Raw genomic sequence first — 24,579 nt, forward strand, 5'->3', positions numbered from 1 at the left:
AAGAAACAAATCATGCTCAAGTTATAACAAGACCATTAATTGTGCAAAAACATGAAAAAAAAAAAAAAAAACTGAAATCACAATTATGTTTTCTAACCTTTGCTAAATTGCTAGACATATGACCCGTAACTTTTGAGAATTATAATAAAGAGAACTCCAAAGAGCCAGTTTAAGAGTAAAACAGCTCCTTGCTGAGTGTGAAGAACAAGAGACAGTGATCAAGCTATGGACTCCTACTTGCAGTGAAGTGTAAGAGTTCACAAGAATAATCATATGAATGCTAAGGGCAGGAATCAACAATCGTTTCTTTTCATGTGATTTGCTTATTGAATAATTTGCCTATATTACAAAATCTATTTGAAAAAAAAAGGAATAAAACAGCATTTTAAAGTTTATTTCAGGTGTTTTTTTAATCCTCTGTGCCTCCAACAGCTATTATCATGTGTAATTAAAAACAATCTCATATATTTATAAATACATAAATAGGAATAAAATAATATAAAAATTGTCAGTTATACAACAAAAAGACAACCAAAAGAGAACAAAAAGTTATAAACACATACAAACAGAAAAACTAAAACTAAATCTGAATTATAATGTTTCCATTATTCATCATGACCAATAATGAATATCTCTCAGACGGTGTGTGCTCACCTCTGGCCTGCATTTTAGACATGTGCGATCAATTCTTAACCAACTTAAGAGAAGTTTCGTTCATGATGCTGAATCTATTTAATAGCTTCTTTAATTTTTTTCACATACGTCCAAAACACAGGGCTTGATGCATGATTAGTAAGTGCTTTTGTGCTCACAGGCATGACGTAACTGATAAAATGAAAGAATATTAGTGTTCACAGAATAAATAGTATTTTATTGACCAATGGACAATTGACCTATCTTTTTGCGCATGATACATTTCACAACACAATGCCTGTTGTCCTTTAATAACATTAAAACATCTTCAGAAGTTACTAGATGAACCTTTCTGGAATGCACAGAAGAACGTGGGACAATCACTTCAAGAGACGAGTACACACGAAGCATTTTTGCAATGCATTACAGCGTTTGTATGGCGTTGCAAAAACAAACACTGTAGTATCTTAATCTAAAAGAAATAAATAGACCAAATGTGTCTTTTTTGTCACCGGCTGTCCATCATCATACGTCCAGATGGATCCTCTGGTGACGTTTCAGGTTACATTTCTGGGTGAAGCGTTTGCCACAAGCCAAGCAGCAATACGGTCTCTCTCCGGTGTGGACCCGGCGGTGGGCTTTGAGGTTGCTCAGTTTAGTGAAGCTGCGACCACAGAGGGAGCAGCAGAAAGGCCGCTCACCTGTGTGAGTCTGCAGGTGAGCCTTCAGGTTGCTGGGGTGGGGAAAGCACTTCCCGCACTGGCCACAACGCAGGAGGTGCCTGGGGCCAGCGTGAGAGTCGGAATGGGGAACGGGGTTGGCATGATGGGAGTTTGCAGACTGATGTTGGGATCTGATGCTGACCCACGGGGCACCAGTTCGGTTAAGTGCTGCAGCTTGTTTGTCACCCAGGTGAACTCGCTGTACTGAGAGCGGAGGAGGTGGAGCGGCTTTGGATGTGGAGGGAATTCTGCTGAGGGGATTTAAATTCACAACCTGAGTATGAGCTATAGACAGTGCTGCTGTGGTGCTGTTCGAGAGGGCGTGAGGGTTTTTTTTCATCGGTCTATGGAGGTGCTGTATAGCGGCTTGCAATCTGAGACCTGTACCCACTTTGGAATGCAGCTTCATAATCTCCTGCACTGTGGCTTTATGGGAAATGTGGTTCTGTTTGCGTGCTTCTGAACTCAGCCTGTGCTGTTTTACTGAGCATGAGAAAGATGTCATCCCAGACTTTGTCATTTCTTTCTTTTCCATATGCTCAATTTCCTCACACCCATCAGAATCAACAATAACCTCCTGCTTTATTGTCACACCCAACGCCTCGCTGTTTTGCAGTCTCGTCTTAGGGGATCCTGAGGTTGAAATCTGATCTCTGCCCTGAGTGTGAACATCCGCTGCGACAGAGTCGGACAGCTCATGTTCTGTACACTTAAGAGAACCTCTAGTTTTGGCCGGATCGTGATCCTTCACAGTCCCAAGTCTGTGATTCTGCAAAAGTCCAGCCCAACCAGTGTCAATTTCCAAAGATGAGACATGACATGGATCTATACACATGTGTGTTTCTTCCTGTTCTTCGGGAAGGGCATATGCAGCAGACATCAGTGGGCCTTGCTTGATGATATTCCTCAGTAATTCCTCACCGTTTTCGTGAGTCTGTTTTGGTTGTGTCTCCGTCAACTCAGCAGCGCTGTGTGATTCACGACCTGCTTCACCTAGAGAATGAGTGGAAACGGGGGTTATACTGATGATTTCAACAGCCTTTTTCAAAAGGTAGACTGTTACCAAAAAAGAAAGTTGGTTGCTGTCAAGGTCAGCCCAATAAACATCTGAACATGCACTGAAGTAGTTTTTGAACTAAATAAGGCTTCCTGTGCAAGAGGATTGATGAGCTAACTGTGTATATTACAACTACGTGTTAGTGTATTGGTGTAAATACACATACATAAATTTGAGAAACTAACTGCATGAGAAGATATTAACCTTTCCACCGACAAGCCACAGAGGCAAATGCATTCTAAGGTTTACTGGCTACAGGGAGAAAAGTGAAAATATTATGTAGTAAATAGATACAAAGTGAAAAAATGTGCTTTTCATTATTGTATATTAATTCTATGTTACCTTAAGGCAAAATGAAGGGCTAACTGAAGGACGTTTTAAATTCAAAGCTAATTAAATCTCATTAATCTTGGTTTGAATTGGATTTTTGCTTGTTGTTTTTTTTCTTTTGTTTTCTTTTAATGTTTTTGTTCTGATATATTTATGAAATTGGTATATAGTACAGTTTCCTTTACACTTTTTCTAGGTCCCAATATAATTATTATTAGTGGTAGTAGTTGTATCAAAAGTGGAACTTATTATGCTTCATGTCCCTTCACCACAGATGCAGAGACAGATATACAGCTAAATAGATAAACTGCAGGTAAGTAGCCACTATCGTAAGAAACTGACATTCAATGGAGGTCCAATACACTACTAACCCACCTCCAACATATCAATTGATTTTTCTATATTCAAACTTTGTTCAATATATAGCGCTGGAAGATACATTCTCCATGTGCACAATCTATGTGTAATAGAGCTAGACCGGCCACTTGGCCTGGCCAATTTCTCAGCTGACATTGGCTCACTGCAGATACTGTATGTCATATATGTGTTAGAGATGCTCATTTTGAATTTTCTTTTTCTGACCAACAGTTGACAGACCATTAAATGACAAGATTAAAATGTACAATTTAGAATAGAAAGTGTCTGTAACCCATTAAAATCACCACACCGGCAGCGCTGCTGTGAACACAGTAAAGCAGAATTGACCAAGAGGCCTACACGAAGAATATTTAACCCACGTAAATGTTTCAATAACAAATAGCAACCAGACTTTCTAATGAACAAAGAGAATAATAAAAATGAAAACACGTATTTTATCCTCTGGCGCTGAGCACTCTGTGTATAACCAGCATAATAGCCTCTCCCTTGTAGGAAAATATTAAATAACTTATTAAAATAAATAGCAAATAGTACCCAAACATTCTAATGTATACACAGATTAACAGAACGACAACACACATTGAATCCTCAAGTGCCAGGAGAACTGTAACGAAAACCTCCTCCTCCTCCACTCTCAGCTGATAAATGATCAGAGACAGCCAACAGGTTAATAAAATGGAAACTTGCAGTTGCATTTTTCAAACCTCAAAATAAAATGAACAGGTCTACACCTATCTCAGTCCTCAGCATAGCGGACAGCTTGTCTACCGCTTTTTATTGAAAAATAGCAACATGTCGACAAGCAGTGAGGGTAGTCTGGGGCACAGTCTGTTAACCCCCACAGTTCTGATGTACCAGGATATTTTAACTGTTTAACTGATAGTTTTAACTGATATCGTCAATTAATGTTTAAACGATTCATAATGAACAACACTGATCTGTGTATTTATGTTGGCTGATAACTAACAAGAAACTAGAGCACAGAGACGGATACTGTAAAAAGTCCCACTCAGTACACACACAAACACACACACACACACACAGACATATATACATGCTTCACAACACTCACCATCAAGAGTAATGCTCCACTCTCCCAAATGCGAGGATGAACAAGGCAGCCTATTAACCTCATCCTTCTCCTCCATCGCATCCTCTTCTTCTGTGGCCTGAACAGGGCATGGAGCATATCATAGAATACTGAGGATATATAGTAGTTTCAGTCCAATTAGTTTTCACAGCTGATACCATCAATGTCCTTTACTACAAAAGTAATCTTGCATCTTTTAATATGGCATCACATTCTTGAATATGTGAAAGCATTCATTCATACACCTGTTCTAACATAGTCACATGATGTGACCCACCTGTGATTCCCTCTCAGGGCTGTGGGTGGCTGTAGAATCGTCTGCCTCCTGTGGTAACTCTGATAAGACTTCTTGTCTGGGGCTTCTTGTCCATCTTCCAACAGGACTGCTCTCTTTCTTCACACCACAGCTCCTCAACACATCTATAAAAAAAAAAAAACACTGTACTGTAATAAGATAAGACATCCTCTGAGCTATTTCAACACTCATCTGGTGTGTGTTTGTTCTTACTGTTGTGCTGGTCTTTAGACCTTTCTTCGGCAGCGTCGTCCACATCCTTCTTAGTACAGTCAACACACCTTCCAGTCTTCCCTCCGTCTTTCCCCCCTTGGTCACTTAATTTCTTTTCAGCCCACAGCAGCTGCATCCTCAGAGACTCCGCCTCCTGGCTCCTGCGCTTCACCTCCTCCAAGAAGCCGTCCTCCACCAGCCTGGTAACCTCATACATGGCTGTCTTTACCACAGTCTCCATCACATCCGAGAGCTGGGTCTGAAAGGTGACTATGAGAGTATCCAGGTCCGACATGACAGACTCTGCAAGTGTCCCGTGTCTGATGACTGTTACACAACGGAATTCCGCGTGTTTGAGTACGACAATAAAAGAGAGAGAGAGAAAGTTTTCTTCTTGGGAAATTCTACCACATGTTGTTTAGGTTGTACGCCATTATTGCAGAGCAGTCTCTATCAGAGTATACATGTTGTTGTTGTGGGTATTTCATGTAATGAGCAAGAAACAGATATTCATAAAATTATAAACGTTGACCTAATGGAACCTCGCCTTATGTTTACTGACATGAATTACCTTCATGTAAACTCCAACTGTCAGCCAGCCATATAATGTAACTACTTAGCTTGAGCTTAACGGTAGAATTCGTATGCGATCTACCGTTAACGGCATCAAACCGTCAACAAGTCGTACACAACTAGTCGAACCTAACGCGTCGATCTATTTCAGCGTGGGTGTGTGGTCTCCACAAGTAAGGACTGCTAAGCAAAGCAAATTCATGTGGTACTTATCATTTAACCGAGCTAGCTAGCTGTGCAACAATCGCTTGTGGTCCTTGTTTTTGCTCGTGACGTCATACACGACGCAGTACGGTGGCCTTACCTGAAGTGCGAGAATAAGAAAACGCGTTTCAATAAAGTGAAACCCAAAGGCTGCGCCAAGCACATTGTAGGTCATTTCGTCACAGGGAAATATTTTAGCTATTTTGCAACGCATTATGGTCCCATACGACCAATATGTCTTACAATGAAATTTATTATATATTTATTTTTAATCCATGCCTATGATGACATAGAAATGAAATATTATTCTTCATCATTTCCTCTGAGGTTTTTATACTAAAAGTATGTGATACTTTCTACATCAAAACTGGCACCTTTTTTCTTGATGTTATGTTACCAATATATGTAAGTATGTTAACTTAGGCTATACTTTATTACCCCGCTTGGGGAAATTTATCAGATGCATTTAGATTACCAGTTGAGTTGTTTGTTAGGGATAGTACCCAATGTTCGATACAAAAACTAAATGAGGAAATTAACTTCCTGTGAAAATAATTTTTTCTATCCAGTGTAGTTGGCCAAATTGCACAAATGGGGTTTTGACCTTTGCTAACTGTATTTAGGAGCAGTGTACAGTCACAGCTTTACATATTTTGTAGGAATCCAGAACAACCCACAAAAAAACTTCATAAAACTGTGGGTGGAACATTCAAACTCAACACAGATAGACCCCAGCTGGTAATACAGAGGTTCAAACCCAGGATCCTTTCGCTGTGAATCAACAACACACACACTCACATATGTTACTTACGGCTGTTGTTTGTTGAATTATGTTTGTTATTCCAAATGATTATTGATAACAGTATTTTCAAACTACAGAAATGTTCCTTTTAGTCTCTAAATCTCACTTCAAATTAAACCACATCTCAGCACTATATGGGCATGTAGACACTGTGGGTGACATTTTCTATATCTTACAGTGACAAAAGAAAATTCTGTCTGTCTAATTGGTTTAATGACCAAAATAAAAATTTCTAACAAAGTTAATTCCAAGAGAAACAATTAAGTGTTCTCTGCTAAGTTCATTAAAAAAATTAAAACACAGTTAGAACAACAATGTGCTAGAAATTAAAACTCATTAATTTGGCCTCATTTGTTTTATTTACAGAAAGCATTTACAGACATGGTAAACTAAACAATGACAAAACAATGAGAGAAAAAAATCCAGCAGTAATGCATTTTTAGTTTAATTGTGAATTTGTAATGTAATCACAAGTATGACGTACTCAGCCTTTTTGGGAAATTTATTTAAGGTGAGTAATTTTTTCAGTAACAAAATATATTTATATATATTTGATGTTTTTTTTGTCCTACATTTTTCATACCAACAAAAAAGTTCTTGAATGAAACCCAGAGGACATGGAAAAGAAAAAAACTGATCTGACCAGAAATATGACTGGGTTGTTGCAATGTTGATGAAAAACAACCCTGAGTTACAAACAAAAACATTAATTTTTAAACCTCCTAATACCACAAAGAATTTTAAATTATCTGATGATCTTTCCCCAAACTTCCCTAGTTTTATAGGTCTGTCATGTGTTTGCGCTGATGTGATTTCAGGTGATCCAGGCGTTTGAAGCTGAGGCCGCAGACAGCGCAGCAGTATGGTCTTTCCCCTGTGTGGGTACGCTGGTGAACCTTCAGTATGTCCGCTCGTGTGAAGCTCTTATCACACATGGTGCAGCGATGAGGTTTTTCCTGTGTGTGAATTCTCCGGTGCAACTTCAGATTCCAGAGGCGGCTGAACTTGTTCCCACAGACAGTGCAGCAGTACGGTTTGTCACCTGTTTGGCCACATTTATGTGTCTTTAGCTCAGAGAAAGAAGGGAAACCTTTTCCGCAATGGCTGCAGAGGTGAAGCCCCTGCCCAGAGTGAATCCTCTGGTGGACTTTGAGATTACAGGCTTGAGTGAAGGTCTTTCCACACTGGGTGCAGGAGTATGGTGGCCCTTGTCCGGTGCCTTTATGCGTCTGTTTGTGAGCCTTGAGAGAGGCAGAATCAGGGAAGGACATGGAGCACTGGTTACAAGTGTGTCTCCTCCCTCCTCTTCCTAGTGCCTGATGCTGCAACCTCTCTCCCAAGTTTAAGGTGTCACTGTATGTATCTGAGGCACTATATATATCCTCTGTGCTGTCTAAAGAAGGGTCAATTCGAGTGCCCTGGCCCCTGAAGCTCAATCTGCCACCTGAATCACCAGACACATGTCCAGGGTACAGGATACTCGGGTCCTGTAAATACCCTTCCTCATTAATCAATAAACAGCTGAACTCTCCACTTACATCAATGTTAGTCCTCGAGGGTGAGCCTGCAGGAGGACTGACCAGACCTCTTCTATTCCCTCTGGCATCTGCTTGGTATGCTTGATGCTCAGATCCTTCAGGTGCTTCCATGTTCCCCTCATAGTGGCCTATGTAACTCAGATCCTCACCCAGGTGGGATGGTGATCCTTGTAACCCATCTAAGTTATCCATTTCTATCATGCTGGCATCGCCATAGCCAGTCTTGTCAAAGCCGCTCAAGTCTTCCATGCCATATCTGTTCTGGAAAAGTGGTTCAGATGGGTCACCTGAGTGTCCATGATGGCCTGATTCCGGCCTCTGGTCAAAACCCGTTTCCCAGTTCACATGGCACTTTGGGATCTTCTGGTCACGTTTACTGGTCCCCGGCAGACCTGATGTGTCTGTTTCTGACCAATGAAAGGAAGAGAAAAGAGTTATGGGTATGTAGAATTTGTCAACTTTCCTATAAAGTGTGCATAAAAGTTGCAGTTCTGCTAATCTTTCTTCTTCTTTTCACTCTGGACTTTCTTCTCCGAAGACATGCATTTTATTGGCTCTATTCACATTCTGTGCTTTTGCTAAATGTTTGACATGAAGTTACTTTAAACCAGTATTAGGTGAAAGTACTGATAATTTTACATTTTGGAACTAAACATTGTCTCCAATTTCATTTTATAAGTCTGCTAATTAGAAAATAAATCTTTCAAGGCATATGTGTGGCAGGACTGCCGTGTAACTTGTAATGCTAGAATGTACTATTAAGACCGTGTTGGTTTGATTGGAGTATATTGTGACTTGGCTTGCAATATTACACAGACACAGAGAGTATTTATACAAGAGGGACCGTGTGAATGCTTTGACTCTTGAAATGCAAGTGTGTGTATTTTCACATGGCTATTTTGATTATCACAATATTTTTCTGAAAGAATGTCATTTTGGTTGTTTTTATGTAGTAGGAACTTAATCAAATTTTTGTAATGTTAGAGTGGATATTTTGCCTTTTTTTGTTCTTTACTTTTCCCTGGTTATTGCCGTGTTTCTGTACAATAGCAGAGAAGTAGTGTTGGTGTCATTTGTGGTATCTTGCTTTAAAGTGTAGCAAGACTATCCTATGAAGTGTGGTAACTGTCCACTATAAAACATAATGCAGAGTAAGACCCACAACACTTACATGTGACTGAAATTAAAAAGCTATTAAAATAATTTCAGTGATAAGCTAATTAAAATTTCCTTTGAAAAACAGCTTTTTAGACTGACCATCTAAATTGACTCCCCATCTCCCTTGGGACTCATTGGTTTCTGGTGTGATGTGAAGGGCTTCCTCCTTGAGCAGCCTATCCAACTTTTCACCTTGTACACCTGGAGACTGGCAGACAAGGAGAATGACAGCATTAATACAGGGTGTTGAACTCTACACACCTCAAGAGAAACGATAAGCTTGGCAATTGATCAACATTTGATCATTAAAAGAAGAAATTTACATATATAATGTTAAAAAGACAGCAACCCCAAGGCCTTTGATCCTGCACACTGTAACCTAAATCAATGAAGCTCATTTAATGTGATAAATTGCCATCTACCTGTGTTGCCATTATGGCACTGTGGGCCTCTGGTTTCGCCTCTTCCACTTCATGATCAGGTGTCTCCACATCAGTTCCATGGGAGCTATTTATTTCTTCCTGCAGCAAACTCTCTTGTTTCAGGCTTTTCTCTGTGACAGAAAAGGAGGATGTTATTAAATTGGAAAATGTGACTGATGTATTTTGCATTTGAAGGACTAATAATGGCGTATGATATGTTCCAAACTGTCACATTTATGCCAAAATATGACTAATTTAATATACTGCTTGCATCTGGTTTGTGAATGCTATAACATCTGTATGGGGGGTGTTTTATACCAATCATCAGAGAGATTTTGGTCGAATATCACTTTAGATATTTAAAGCAGCACTGTTTTTTTGTTTTTTGTTTTGCTACTTTTGGCTAGCTGGAATACCTATGAACACAATCGTTTCATTTATTTTATAGCCAATGTGTTACTGATCAATTACATATTTACAATCCAGCATAAACATAGTAACATTATCATTACGTTTTAACAGTAGTTTTAAGACACAAAATCTGAACCTATCCTTTAAGGCTAATTACATCTAGAAAAATATACATCTCACAATTCTGTCTTGACTTTTACATTTGGAGTCATTTTTTTGGCAGCATAGCAAATTTAAGTTAAGTATTCATGCTCCTTGTAGTTGTTTTTGTCCCCAACTCCTGATGACGATATATTATAATTACAATATATTAAAGCCTTCTCCCATGCAGAAGGTGCTCAGCCACATTAGACTATCAAGTGAATTCGAAAGTCATTCATAAGAAAGCAAGTGTGCACTTAGTCACCCCTTAAGACATAATGAGTGATTGCTGGATATGGATCAATAACACCAGACAGACTCACCTGTAGCTCTGGATTTCTCTTCACCGGACCCCGCTACTCTCCCGCAATCAATGCACCTCCCCCGTCTGTCTCCCTCTCTTTCCTTGCGCCGACCCTCAGACCACTTCAGTCGCCTCTTCAGGGACTCGACCTGCTCCCTGCACCGTGTTACCTCTTCCAAAAAGCTATCCTCCACCAGCCGGGTGATCTCATACATGGCGGCCTTAAAGACCGTCTCCATTACACCAGAAAGTTGGGACTGAAACGTCACTATACTCACAGCCATGATTACAATGTGTGATAACACTGAACAGTTTATTTCTAGTAAACTAAAAAGAAGGGAACTTTCGACGTGGGGTGAGATTTGTTGGCTACAGCCAATGTCAATTTCCCTTCACTGGATGTGCCAGTTTCTTAAACTCGGCTCTTAGTGCTAAACAGGCTTTAGACGTACATTTGTTGGTCCAAATTTACCGCGTGGCTATTTCCATCAGACCAAACCTAATGTTAAACAAACTGGAGAGTCGTTTCTAACGTCAGCGTTAGCTAACTAGCCTGCTGCACTAGTTTTGATTACGAACACCATCTGATAAATAATTATCGGAAACATAGAATTGACACATTCAACATGCATAGATTTTATGTGTAGTGCAAGATGGGGTTTGAAACACAAGAAAGACAATGGTTTAGCTATAATATAACGTTACAATTGGTTTCCGTTGAGCTATCGCATTTCCTCCTGATTCCGTAAACAACAGCACTTCCGAGATTTAAAATACGGGTCGTGAGTTGGGACAATCTTAATCTTTTCAGCCTTATGGGTGTCTGTTAAAGAATGAGCTTGTCAGTCGAGAATGGTGCATGGTGTATTGATGGTAATTAGTCACTGACATTAGTACCACTTTATTGTTTTCTTACCAACTTAACATATTTCTAAAACACACACATTAAGATTTAAGTGGTTTACCGGATATTTTGCTCAACCCCCTCCTCCTTTTCAGTCGATGTGCGTCACACAAAGCAGAGACCGCGTCTGAACATAGGAAGGAGCCATGTTGAACCAGCTCCTAATACCATGGTTTTAATAACGCTACACTAAATCTACTGTCAAACCTGGACTCTCAGTGACTCGGACGAACGGTAAACCATATGAAAAATGTCAGCGGACGATTTTCAGACCAAGTACGCCTCTGTCATGGAGAGTATGCTCAAGAGCGCTATCGAAGAGACCACCAAACTTTTCGAAACTATGGTCGACGACCTGAAGGCAGAAATATCCAGAATCAAGAAGGAGAACGAGGACCTTAAAACAAGATGCAGCCAGTTTGAGAATGGGAAAAGCCAAACGACTGTTTACACGAAAGAAAGTGAGCCCTTTCCATGGCCAAACCACTGCTCCGAGAAACGTGACACAGCTGTCCAATGTGGTGAGTTGTGATCCCTCGTATAAATAATTGTACAAAATAGCAATGTTATTGCCTGTTGCTACTATGTTATGTTTTTAGACGATATTTGGGAATGTATTTGTGTTATATGGAATTCATAAAGCAGCTCCTGTCTATTGATATAACAGTATCTTAGCCTAGGCTTGTCATATCTAAAGCGTGGGATCCAAAATAGGAGGGAAACCATACTGTGCTAGCGGAAGAGGTCAGGTTGTGGTCTAATGGTTGTTAACAGGACTAAACCGTTGACAATTTTATTTCCAAACAAGATCACTTGAAGAAAATACATTGTACCCTTTTTACCAGTTTGGCTTGCTTTGTTATTATGCTTTATATTTACTACAGTAATTTCAGATCTATGTCTGTAATAGGAAGATGACATGGAATAGAGGATGTATAGTAGAAATTGGTTAAATTGAAAGTCTGAATGAAGTGAGTGTGAACTATTTTCAAGAATGCTTTGTCAAAAAAATAGTTATATAATAATTAAACTGGGTCATACAATTTAGCTGTTTGTGTTAAGACTTAAAAATTGTTACAAATTGTTACATTTCATCCTCCATAGCATTAAGTGAGGGTTTTCTCAAGTAAAACTGATTTTGGGACATTTATATATCAAACAGTTTATCACGTATCAAAGACTTGCCTGCAATGTGTTACACAAATAATTTTGTCATGAGTGGTATTCTTCCTTCTTCCAAAGAAGCAATTTAATATGTGGGAATAACGGGGAAATCTTACGTATGCATTTTTAATGACATTTGGACTCATTTTTCTGAGGCAGTTGGTCACACCCAAAAGAAAAAATGTTAATAGTTTAATCATGAAAGGAACTAAACTTCCCACAAGTATTAAAACAAGTGTTAATACTGGTGTGTTGACCTGGGCTGATGATAAGGACAAAGTAAAAGTTGCAATTTTTCTATCCAGCGTTTCCATAAATAGGCTCTACATTACTCTCTTGTAATATTCTTCATCCTTTTTTTTGTTTTGATATAGCATGGTATAGATCAAAGACATTGCCTGCTGATGAATAGTTATCTTAACTTGTATACCCTAGTTTTGCATCAACGTAAAGACTGACGGTGACTGGAGACTTGATATTTGTGAATTTCTCTGCCTCGAGCACTGACAAAAGAGGGAATCTTTTATTAATGTGTGTAACGAGCCATAACATGAAGCAGATTTTGGTGGTTGGCAAACCAGATTAGAGGTGCATAACTGCCACTAATTGGACTGGAGTCACTACACTCTCATTCATGGAGTCCTTCAGTCTTATGTTCACTTGGGAACATGTTCCACTTGGGAACATAAGACTGGGAAAATTCACGACACTAGTCCAGTCCAGTGTTATACCCTTAATATCAAACATGTTTGAAAATTTTTACACCAGTCCAACCCTACTCAGCAGTAATTCTGATGAGGTCCGCTACAGTATCAGTACACAGACTTGCTCTAACATCTGGCTTGTTTCTGTTTTCTGATGAGAAGCCTCAAGTATCCACAAGTATACTGGTCAAACCAATTGACCAAATCATCAGTGACAATGATCATGTCATGTTTATGTGCTAAAAATAATAGGGCCTACCGCAAAGTCTGAGCAGCAGGGCTCTTTTGTCATCATGAATTCCCACAGTCCAAGAAAGCTTTTATCTTTGAATGATGTGTTTATTGTCATTTTCATCTCTTGGAGCACCTCTTTTACCTGTTGCACTCGTTCCTGACATGAAATGGAAGAATGAGAAGGAAAACAAATTCCTTAACAACATAATTTCAGTCATAATGTCAACAGAATTATGAAAACTTACTTGCCCAGGACATTGAAAAACGGCTCTAGGAGAAACTTCACCTGCTCCACACCATGGTCCAGGACCTCTAGCTTGTCATGTGGCCAAGAGTCATGGTTGAAATACCTCACTGCCTTAACTGTTGGTACATCCTTTATGTTCTCTTCAGTAAATGACAGAGATAGAAAAAGTTGAAAATACATAGGCCTGTCAACAGCGCTGTAAATATGTCAGTGTGCTTATGATATAATGGCAAAATACCACAACTCGCCAAGTAGGCTGCTAAATCTGTTTTTGATGTGTTTCACTGTGGACCCACAGGCCAGTTCAATGGCTCTTTGTAGTCTGGGGGCACACTGGCTGACTGATTGACCCTCTGCCAGCTTTGCAGCTTCACCTTTAGAAATGATAAAAAATTAACTTAAGATTTAAATTTCAGATTTTATATAAAGTACACAGTACAAATATGTACCTGATATTTTAAGCCTTGTCTCACAGCTTCTCCTCCTTTCTGTTGGTGTTCCTCCTTCAGACATCTTACCATCAGGTTCGGGTCTGTCTGGTAGCGAGGGGACTGACGATGCCTCTAACAGCCTGGGAAGACATAACTGTTTGAAATTGTTAAGGGGAAGATGCAAAAAGATTTTCACCCCCTAGCCCCCTTTTCTCTCTGTCTGCCTTACCTGAGGTGGGGTTACACAATTTTTCTGGAGCAGCAGGCTGAACTGGCTGCTGGAAGTGACAGGAAGTGGCAGAATGCCACAAATGTCCTGTCCTCTATCGTGGCTTTGATCTGCAAATAAATAATTGTAGTTCTCATTCTCAACCCTCATACAACACCAAAGTTGAAGTGATTTCAATAATGAAATACTGTCCAACCGAAAACAGTGAGATGATACCTGCCTTGCTCTGCCAGCTATGTCTGCATTGGCCAAGGCACCTGCTAGGTGGTCCTTCTGCATATATGCACAGGGGCACATATCATTGAGTATTTTTTATCATTATTATCATATTTTATTATTTGGACATCTTTACATTTAATTTGCATATTAATAGCAATAGCAGCAATTTGCTATGCACAATGTAAATTTTACATTTAATTAGAGAATTAAAAGCAATATCTTGCGATAAGTTTCAAATTCTGTTTTTATCATATTAAATATATTTCATCATGTATATATTTGGTAATTCAAACATCATTGTGTATGTGTTTATTAAGCTACGTGTATCTTTTATCATTTTTGTAACACTGCTGTAACACTGAAATTTTCCTTTGGATTTCTCTGTCTATTTGTTTTTAAGTTTACCTACCTCTAAATATTACGCTCTTATAATAAACCTATAGTACATTTTTTCATTATCATTATATGGAAACAGACATGAGCAACAGACTCATACACACAGACACCCCTTATCTTCTGCATGGGTGTGCTCAACCTCAATATGGCCAATTAGGATATTGGAAGTCATCTATTATCAATGACACAGGACTAGACAATCTCACATTCTTCGGTGGAGCTGTTGGTGGCACCATATATCATAAATGATAGGGCAGGGGGCGGAGGCAGTTTTGTCACTAGTCTTCTCCCAGAGGTTGTCTGATATCACTTCTACTAAACTGGGCAGAGGCCATGTTGTCTGCATAGATCGGAGTCACATTCAATCTGGTCTTCATCAGTGTGACCTGGGATTCGAATTTTGTGAACGAGTGTTCCTCTTTTTCTATATCATAAGCAGCGTTGAACGTCATGACCATTTAATCATTTTATCTTCAGTAATGATAATTTCAAAGTTAACAGTAGAAATATACCATTCTTTTTTCTGCCATTATTGTGCGCTTCTTGGCAGATAATGTGATGTTGCAGTCAAGCAGCAACAAGTCAAAAATGTTTAATTTATTTTGCATCACTAAGGAAACCATGTGCACTGTTTGTCTATGTGCGTTGTCACGAGTACCTCCTCTGCATCATGTTTTAACAGTGCTTTCAGCTTGATATATTTACATGTAGTTATAAGCGTAAATTGGAAGATTTATTATTGGTAAAAATGCTGACTATTTCTTTTTATTATTATCATTATTAGGGCCCGAGCACTGTCCCCGTGCTGTCAATCAACCCATGAGTAAATTCTTTCGGATTTAGACTTTACATACAATAAGATGAGTAAAGCATGAGCAAAGAATTAAGTGGCAGTCAGGTCTATGGACAAGCCACAGCAACATTGCCAATCACCAATTTCCACCCATGAACAAATATTTGCTGGGTTGAAAACCCTTCATCTTCCGGAAGAAAGTCATAGAAGCACCAACACTTACATGTGAAATTATGAAGGGAAAATCAAGCAAAAAACTGCCTAGGATTAATAGGGCAACCTCTGTTCCTATGTACAGATGACACGTATTTATTTATCTTTTGATTCCAATGATAATATGCAGTTATGTACATTATTCATACTATCTCACCGCGCTTTGTTTTTATAGATTCTTAAACTCTGTAATGAGCTGGCAGGGAAGTTCATGCAAGCTAGTTCTTTGTAGATTAGCAGGTTTCTGTTCAATGTATTTACCAGGAGCCAGAGCAAACAACATTTTGCGATGATGTTCGCAGTGCATGGCCTGCTGCAAAATGTGTATAGGGGAATCATCGTGTGCAGCTTGAATTATGACTTTTTTTGGGCGATTCAGGACATCAGTTTAAAAAATAACTAGTTATCATGTTTTGTGTTTGTCTAATTTACAGACCTAGTTCCTTTTCGCACCATGCTGGTGGAACAGTGTCAACCACTGAGAAATTCATCACTGCAAAACCAACAGCAACAATGCAGTTATGAGGAGATGGAGTATGGTTTGCACGAGGACAACTATGGGACCCATGAGGAGGGAAATTCTCAAATGGCATTTATACTTGTCAAACAGGAGGTGCGTGAGTATATTTTTAGTAGTAGACAAACTTATGCTCTTGTTTATGTCATCTTGACATTGAAATATGTTTCACTCCTATACAGGAATCTTATGATGATTCTTCTTTGCAGTCTATCTTGAAGCAGGAGGAAGTTGAGCCCACTGTAGTCTCTAATGAAGGTAAGAAATTAAAACTTTCTTTAGTTTTCCAATTTAACTTTGATAATTTGAAGAATATAATAAATCCTATAAAATTAAGTTAGGTTTTAACACACACAATTCTCACCTTTTTACTTTGTCTCATATATTCTCCATGATATCTCCATCAGATTTACCACAGGCCACTGCTTGTGGAACTGAAAACGAAGGACCTCTCATTAACCAGGAATATTTAACTGGAGAAATGCTGGGAAAAGATGAGGAGACCCAAGCAACCCTGGAACTACCCTGTTTACGAATGGATAGAGGTTTACAAGGGGTCCAGAACCAATTATCTGGACCAGAGCATTCATTAGTTATCTCATTCACTGCAATAAAAGATGACGGGGAAGACAAGACAGAGGTAGGACTTGTAACATCTGAAGAACAACCAGTGATGACTGCTCAGCAACAATCAGTGGTTGAAGCACTTGAAAAACAGCAGCCATCAGTGGTCCCCCAACAATGTCAAAGAGAGGGAGAAACATCAGCAAATGAACAAACCGATGTTACTCTTCAACAATATGCTGAACAGTTAGCAGAGTCGACACCACAAAACAAAGAAGTAGCATGTCAGGAACTAAAAAATGGAATAGGAGAAGCTGAGTCTAATTCCCAGCCAGTACGCCGCAGAAGAGGACGGCCACCAAAGAAAGGAAAATGTCCACAGGAGCCAGTGAAAAAAATACTTGAGTCGCTATCTTCTGATATTAGAACCGAGCAAGATGTGGCAAATTCCCCTTCATTAAGTGAAGAAGAGGTTGAGGTCTCTTCTACAGTCGATACAATGAATATAACTGCATCTGAGTATCCACAAGCATTTCCAGTTAAGCCTACAAACACTTCATCCATTGTCACTTCATCAGTCCAGGAGAGAGTGCACACTGCTTCAGGAGATGTAGGTGAGAGTAATGTTGGATCGTTGTCTGTTTCAGTAGCATCTTTGTCTAAAGGATGTTCCTCTGAAATACGAAAACCATCTGTATCTCAACAGCTTGCCATGGAAACGGAAGCTCCATCCATTGAAGTTTCATCTGCAACTGAATCATTAAACTCTACACCAGCGGAGTCACGACAAGCGCCATTAGTTCAGCTTAGAGCACGCCGTACCTCTGTAACTCTGCAGGATGCAATTCTACTAGTTGAAGCCATGAATCAGTCAACGGAGGAAAATACACTCTCCTCTCCAAAGAGACTGGCAGCACCACCCCAAAGCCAGCAAGCTCCCAGTGTGTGTACCTTACAAACTGTGGATGAGGTCCCAGCTGAGCCACAGACACCACCGCTTCTTATTCAAACTTTTGAAGCTGCAGGCAGTCAACACATAACGGAGACTGCAGCACAATTGACAAATACACTTAGTGCCAGTCCTCGGGTTACAAATTCCACTCCAACCAATGAAGCTCGAACCCACATTAAGGCTGTCATACCTCAACAACATGTGGTCACTCTTCCTTTCAATACTGTTTCACTGCCAATGTCATCATCAACTGCTGCAACTCAAACAAATGCGCAGTCACAGCAGCTCCTTCCCCATCCACTCAAAACATCTGCAGCACCAAGTCAACAGAGTAACGCCGCACCTCATAAAATAATTATTGTGCCAAGATCAGTACCCTCATTAATACATCATAAAATTACATGCCTTTCTGCAACAAAGCTTCCTACTTTTGTGTCAACAGTTGTGGCTGCACCAAATACTAGTTTACTTCCACCTTCTCCAGCTGCAAGCTTACCCCTTGGAAAACCTTCCTTTTCCCCTGTCCCTCAAGAAAAAAAAAATGTTACCTCCAGAAAGTTGTTTCCTGTTGTCCTGTCACAATCGACCAGCACCTCAACAGACCAGAAGTCAGGAATTCTACCACAACCAAAAATTACAATTACAGTTCCGAGATATGTGCCAGCTGTGGCCTCAAGGACACATCAGTCACAGACAGTTGTTCTTACAAGGGAGAAGGGATCAGCAGGACCAGCTGCTTCTGTGACAGTATCATCGTCACAGTTAATGTCTTCGTCGCAGGAGTTAACAGTTTCTGTGGATGCACAAACCGCTTCAAATGAAGTGGCTTTGATATCGTCTCAAAATAGGGTTAATACAACTGACCACATGGAATCTCCCAAACAAACTTGTTCCAGTTTAAAAATGTCAGTTCCAACTGGGCTAGTGCCAGCTTATGTGTCTCCACTGGAACAGAAGCTCTCACCAATGGTCAGATTAACCAAACTGCCATTTTCAGTTTCAATCAAAGAATCGGTGCTGGTCTCAAGAGTGCTTCCAAATAGTTGCTCTGAAACTCAGTCTCTTCTGAATGAGAATACCACACAAGAGAATCTATCATCTGTAGTCTTATCAACACAGCCATCAGAGATGCCAATGGTGTTCACAGACATTTGTCCCAGTTCAAAGAAAATTTCTGTATCTGTAAACACCTCTCAGATATCAGAAGAGCAAAATGATATTCAAGAAATGGCATTGTCATGCTCTGAAACATGCTCCATTTTGGGAGAGTCATACGTCAGCAAGTATGTGCACCCATCTACACCACCCAAGGTGACAGCACCAGTCTTGGAGAAGTCAGAAGCAGCCATCGGCATGACTGAACCTTCAGCTTCTAATTTTGTGGAGGAAATAATAAGTAATGCAGTTCAAGACTGTGCACTACCTAATGACCCCCCCACAGAAGACAGTCAATCAGCTGCCCTCTTACAGCTAACCTCTGTCACATCCAAGGACACATCTGAATCTGATATACGGATTACTAAAACCCAGTTCCTGGCACAGCTGGCAGTGTTACCTGTAGTTCAAGCCCCAGAAAAGGTAATGTAATAGTAGCCATCCCCAGTCTGATTAGGAATATTATTAACACTGTGATAAAATAATATTTGCACTGGTTACCACACATTCAGCCAGCCTGTAGTGGGCATAATGAAGAATGGGGCTGCAGCAAATAATTATTTAATTATTTTTACCAGCCGCGTCAGCAGGGCTGATAGAGTGTGTGTGTGTGTGTGTGTGTGTGTGTGTGTGTGTGTGTGTGTGTGTGTGTTGTGTGTGTGTGTGTGTGTGTGTTTGTTTGTTTGTTTGTTTGTTTGTTTGTTTGTTTGTTTGTTTGTGTGTGTCTTTTCACTATTTTAGCTTGATAAATGAGTGAAGCAATTAATAGAAAATGAATACTCAGGAATGTGACAGGAATGTATACCCCAGCAGCAAAGCTGTTCATTGGCATTTAAGGAAAAAAATTCTAATCAAAAAATTTTATTTTTTTGTAAGTTGTAAATATGAAACATTATGTAGTAAACTGACCGAGAGATTTAGGAATATGCGATTTTAAAATTTGTAGACCATACTGGCAGCATTAATTTTGTAAATAGCATTGATGATCATCATGTGAATAAGTATTATTAATTTTTTACTGGAACTCCTGCAAAAAATATTATGGTTGCTCTGTCATATGCTTTTTGCTAAATGTATTTTTCTTTTTGCCTTTTTTGTAGGCCTCCACTAAAGACTGTACGGATGCCAGAGCTTCTAGTGCAGAAACCTCCACCAGTGGCAATAATCACTTACAGAAAAACTCCCTTGTGGCCCGACTCCGAAGTCACCTCAAAACTCACTTGCAAACTAGAGGAACTAAAACAAATTCAGAACTTTGCACAGAAACAGAAGCCACCACTGTAAGCTCTAAGAAACTTAGATTAGAGGATGATAGTCCAAATGATAAAAACACAACCAGTGAATGTATTCCCAATAGCCTTAAAAGGCCAGGTGTGGTTGAAGATGTTACATCTCTCAATAAGGCTACTAATGACCCCATTCCCAGTAGTCCAAGGAGAACTGGACCCTGTAAAGATGCTTTTAGACCCAAGAGGAGTGTTAGCGAACCAACTAAGTCAAAGACTACTAGTGAATCCACACCAAGGAGGTTTAGTTCAGGGAGAGATGGTGTAGGCTCTAAAAATGCTAAACCCACTTCTGTTAGTCCTCGAAGGTCTAGTTCATCAAAAGATGATGCAAGCCCCAAAAATACTAAAAATGGTGCTAGCCCTAAAAATGCAAAATCCACTTCTGTGAGCCCTAAGAGGACTGGTTTGACTAGAGAAGGTGCTAGTCTTAAAAAGACTGAATCCTCTGCTGTTAGTCCTGGGACATCAAGTTTGAGTGAAAATGGTACAAGCCCTAAAATGTCTGAATTGATTTCTGTCATCCAAAGAAGGTCTACTTTCACTCAAGACAGTTCTAGCACTAAACAGATTAAAAGGGAATCCAGTTCTTTCACTCCTAGGAGGAGAACCACAGGTACTGCTTTAGCTACAACAAAGAGTGAAACCTGTTCGCCAAGTGTTAGGTGGCCTAAACTGGTTAAAGACGGTGTCAGTTCTAGAAAGACTAGGGAATCTACTCCTTCTAAAAAACCCAGATTAATTCAAGATGGTACTGCTCCTAAAAGGAATGCAAGAGTTTTGAATGCTAAGAAGTTAGCTAAAGCAGCAAAAGCCAAAACCATTGCTAAAATTAAAAATTCCAATCAGTCCAAACTGCAGAATCGAGCTAAAACAAGCCAGTTAGCAGAGAACAAGGCTGGCTGTGAGGCTGTGAGAAAATATACAACTAAAGCTGTGTGGATTCCTCCCAGGATTCCAGCCAGTAAAACACCATCAGCAGGTGGAAAGAGGTCATCGCTGTTACCAGTAAAGAAAGAGAAGAGATCCCCAAAATCCCAGAATCTTACGGTAGTTTACCCCCCCAGTATTTCTCTCCACCCCATACCTGTCAAAGCACCACCTATTATATCACCACTACAGCCCTTGTCAGTCATTGGTGGGCGTCTGCTAAAAAATCAGTGTGGGGAGTGCGGCCGTGTCCTCAGTAGCAGTGCTGCCCTTGAGAGCCATGTAAGTCTTCATACAGGACGTCGACCTTTTTCATGCACACTCTGTGGGAAGAGCTTCCCAGACTCCAAGGGTCTTAAACGGCATGGCCGGGTGCACCGCAATGGTAGGATCCATACCTGCCAGCAGTGCGGCAAGGGCTTTGTGTATCGTTTTGGCCTCACCAAACACCTACAGATGGTGCACAGTAGGATTAAACCTTTTGTCTGCCAGATCTGCAACAAAGGATTCTTCACAAAGCGAGATGTGGAAGCCCACATACGGATCCACACAGGGGAGAAACCATTCCACTGCAACCTCTGTGACAAAAAATTCACAAGGAGAGTGGAACTGAATGTGCATTTGAGGTGGCATAACGGGGAGAAGAGACACTGGTGTCCATTCTGTGGAAAAGGATTTTTAGATTTAAATAACCTGAAAAGGCATAAGTATATCCACACAGGAGAGAAACCACATTCCTGCCCACATTGCCCCAAGCACTTCACACAGTCAGGCCATCTGAAAAAGCATGTAAAAAATGTACATAAAATTGAATGAGAGAGGAGCATAGATGCCACTGTGTTCCACTGAGAATTGTATAGATTTTTATAATGAGAGATATTTAGTCTTGTAATGTGAGAATATTTTCCTTTCTTTGACACAGTGGATTTCTAAAACAAATGCAAATATGGAGTTGCAGTCCCATTTTTTTTTTTTTTTTATCTATCAGGGGATAATGTCTTTTTTATTATTATTTTAGAAATGCTTAAAGGAATAGTTCAACATTTTAGATAATACTTAATTGCTTTCTTGCCAGAAAGTAGATAAGAGGATCAATATCACTGTCATGTCAGTGTGTGAAGTATGGAGCTGGAGCCAGGAGGCGATTAGCTTAGCATAAAAACTGAAAGCTATTACATTAACTTGAATTTGTCTATTTAAATGGTAAAAAAAAAAAAACGAGGGTCACGTCTCCACTGATTGCCTGGCAACCTCACAGTCAAGACAATACTGGGAAGTCACTGTGCTCCTGACAGAGTAAAGAGAAAAGTGGAGACATGAATGACGACGATGTCAGAAGTCTCATTATAATCATTTTTTAAATCAAGGTTGATGCTAAGAATATGTGTGAGAAAAACAGCTTTATTTTCTCTTGGTTATTTAAACTATTAATCCTTCGGTTTTTTTTTTTATTGAACAGGTGATATCACATGACATGTGAGATCGAGTCACATGAGATTGGTCATGGGCTTTAGTGCCAACATCTGCATATAAGAGCCATCACACTGATATGTTTTCTAATTGGTTCATCACAATATTGTCAGCTGATATGTTAAAATCTCTTGTGATATTTTAAAAAATTTAAAGTTTTTATTTAAAAAAAATTGCAAAAGTTTTGATAATTTTGATTGTAATATTTGACAGCTGTTACAGTATTATTTTGGAACTTATAGTAAATAGTTAAAAAAAATATTGAGGTATTGAATTGTAATTATTATTAGTTATTTAACTGTAAAAATGTCAATAGTTTAAATTGTTTTTGTAATTTAGATAATTTATATTGCTGTCTCTTTCATTACATTGCTGTTCTCTTCTGTTGTTAAAGATGGCAATAATTGTTAATTGTAATGCTTGTGCAATAATTTGCCACGTTAAGCAAGGATTATTAACGTGCATTCACACTGAACATGAGACAAATTGTCACCTCGCAAGAATTTGACCATTGGAATGTATTTGCAGTCTGTGTAATCCTTGAAACGCCAGTGAATGTGACTGTGCAGTCATTGTCTGTCCAGCTGTGTATGTTTGTACCTCAGACCAGACTCTAATTTGACCTCCGGGCTCATCTCTCTCCTCACCCTCTGTATAATCATGAAGTGGAGGGTTATAGTTCATATCACTCCAGTTGATTTCACTTTGAGCCGATACACATTCTTCTCAATTCATGCCACAATCATGTCGCCTTGAACAAACTCACATCTGATTATGTTTACATGAGTTTGTCTGCATTTGTGTTGCTTGCAAATCTGGCTTTGTAATATAAATGTATATGTTTGGTCTCCTTTAGAGGATCGGTCACTGGCTTGTAAGTAGCATTAGGGCACAGCTTCAGCAGCCAGCTGTGTTGAAGTGCAGCAAATTGAAAGTCTGACTGAAGTTGGAATTAATTAAACATTATTTTGTAATGTCAAATTGCACAAAAGACAGTTTGATGCTTGTCTTTAATTCTTTCTTTTTCTTTTTCTCTGAAAGATGTTTTGAAGTTTTTTTTTCCCATTTTCTTAAACTTAATTACATTCAAGCAATTGTTGGACATTTAAGAAACTAAATATTCTGAATTCATGTTGATTTGACCTTGATTAAAAAGATGTATATTTTCTTGGTCCTGTCATTTGAGAAAAAAGGTAATAAATGTAGAGTTGTCCAACTAACCCCCATCTGTGCACTTTTTTGCGAGGGAACCTTTGGATTTTTTTTATGAGTTTGGCAAATGTTGGTCAACTTTCTTCAATAAGCAGTGTGATTACAGATCATTTCTATAATGAAAAAAAACTACAGAGTGAATAAGTTACAGTAGTCCTGAGAGCTCAACACACTGCACGTTAAGAAAACATGCAAAGAGAATGCTAATGCTAATTTAGAAAACCATCAATTTGACAACACATGCGCTGCAAATACACACATTACAACCAAATACAGAAATGCGCTGCAAGTAGCACAGATATACAATGCAATTGTTTCCAGGGGACATAAAAAGTGTTGATAAAGATATTTTCTGAATTTCCTTGTGTTTTCTCTAATTGCACTTGTGTTTTCTTAAGTTGTAGTGCGTTAAGCTTTTAGGGCCACTGTAGTAAGTATTATTCCTGCAATCATTGCTTTTGCGACCACAAAACCCACCACAGCAGACCAACTGTTGCATGTACAACACACCCTGTGGACCCTGTGGTTGCCTTTGAGCATTGAGTAAAATTTCTATTTCGTGAAAATGTGAAATGTGTCCATAGATCATTTACTTTACATGTGTATTTTTACCTGATAAATGTGATTAAAAAGGGAGAATAATCTTGCTTCACTCTCAGATTATGCACTGATTTATTTTTCTCATGAG

At 39.3% G+C, this 24,579-nt stretch overlaps 3 protein-coding genes across 7 annotated transcripts; 1 reads left to right on the top strand and 2 right to left on the bottom strand.

Annotated features, from left to right (window-relative positions):
* Positions 1-379: 379 nt before the first annotated feature.
* Positions 380-5,566, bottom strand: si:ch73-109d9.3 (zinc finger protein 813). The gene is made up of 4 exons (XM_056371443.1): positions 4,719-5,566; positions 4,488-4,630; positions 4,193-4,289; positions 380-2,348 (listed from the first exon to the last, which is right to left on the bottom strand). Exons 1-4 carry the CDS (start codon positions 5,011-5,013, stop codon positions 1,159-1,161), a joined length of 1,725 nt encoding a protein of 574 aa, XP_056227418.1. The 5' UTR covers positions 5,014-5,566; the 3' UTR covers positions 380-1,158.
* Positions 5,567-6,597: 1,031 nt separating this feature from the next.
* On the bottom strand, positions 6,598-11,013 carry si:ch73-109d9.2 (uncharacterized protein LOC565042 homolog). Its single transcript, XM_056371444.1, has 4 exons — positions 10,291-11,013; positions 9,416-9,546; positions 9,093-9,201; positions 6,598-8,242 (listed from the first exon to the last, which is right to left on the bottom strand). Exons 1-4 carry the CDS (start codon positions 10,553-10,555, stop codon positions 7,077-7,079), a joined length of 1,671 nt encoding a protein of 556 aa, XP_056227419.1. The 5' UTR covers positions 10,556-11,013; the 3' UTR covers positions 6,598-7,076.
* Positions 11,014-11,283: 270 nt separating this feature from the next.
* LOC130166099 (serine-rich adhesin for platelets-like) lies at positions 11,284-24,544 on the top strand. Of its 5 annotated transcripts, none has more exons than XM_056371439.1 (6): positions 11,297-11,696; positions 16,240-16,418; positions 16,505-16,580; positions 16,730-17,496; positions 17,593-19,416; positions 20,094-24,544. In XM_056371439.1, the coding sequence occupies exons 1-6, from the start codon at positions 11,426-11,428 to the stop codon at positions 22,023-22,025; spliced, it is 5,049 nt and encodes a 1,682-aa protein (XP_056227414.1). In that variant the 5' UTR covers positions 11,297-11,425; the 3' UTR covers positions 22,026-24,544. The 5 variants fall into 5 exon arrangements, with proteins under 5 accessions (XP_056227417.1, XP_056227414.1, XP_056227412.1 ...); XM_056371441.1 differs by having other exon boundaries at positions 11,309-11,696; positions 16,730-17,500; XM_056371442.1 differs by lacking the exon at positions 20,094-24,544 and having other exon boundaries at positions 11,284-11,696; positions 16,730-17,500; positions 17,593-19,214.
* The last annotated feature ends 35 nt before the right edge of the window (positions 24,545-24,579 follow it).

Source organism: Seriola aureovittata, chromosome 3 (assembly GCF_021018895.1).
Source record: "Seriola aureovittata isolate HTS-2021-v1 ecotype China chromosome 3, ASM2101889v1, whole genome shotgun sequence".
NCBI classification, from domain to species: Eukaryota; Metazoa; Chordata; class Actinopteri; order Carangiformes; family Carangidae; genus Seriola; species Seriola aureovittata.

Coding starts and splice junctions, on each gene's coding strand:
- LOC130166099 (XM_056371437.1), top strand. CDS start 11,426: ATGTCAGCGGACGATTTTCAGACCAAGTACGCCTCTGTCATGGAGAGT. Junction 16,581..16,729: donor CACTGTAGTCTCTAATGAAG/GTAAGAAATTAA, acceptor TATCTCCATCAG/ATTTACCACAGGCCACTGCT. Junction 19,417..20,093: donor TAGTTCAAGCCCCAGAAAAG/GTAATGTAATAG, acceptor CCTTTTTTGTAG/GCCTCCACTAAAGACTGTAC.
- si:ch73-109d9.2 (XM_056371444.1), bottom strand. CDS start 10,555: ATGGCTGTGAGTATAGTGACGTTTCAGTCCCAACTTTCTGGTGTAATG. Junction 9,547..10,290: donor AGAGAAATCCAGAGCTACAG/GTGAGTCTGTCT, acceptor TTTCTGTCACAG/AGAAAAGCCTGAAACAAGAG. Junction 8,243..9,092: donor ATGGGGAGTCAATTTAGATG/GTCAGTCTAAAA, acceptor TTCATTGGTCAG/AAACAGACACATCAGGTCTG.
- si:ch73-109d9.3 (XM_056371443.1), bottom strand. CDS start 5,013: ATGTCGGACCTGGATACTCTCATAGTCACCTTTCAGACCCAGCTCTCG. Junction 4,631..4,718: donor GTCTAAAGACCAGCACAACA/GTAAGAACAAAC, acceptor TTTTTTTTATAG/ATGTGTTGAGGAGCTGTGGT. Junction 2,349..4,192: donor GTGGAGCATTACTCTTGATG/GTGAGTGTTGTG, acceptor CTCATTCTCTAG/GTGAAGCAGGTCGTGAATCA.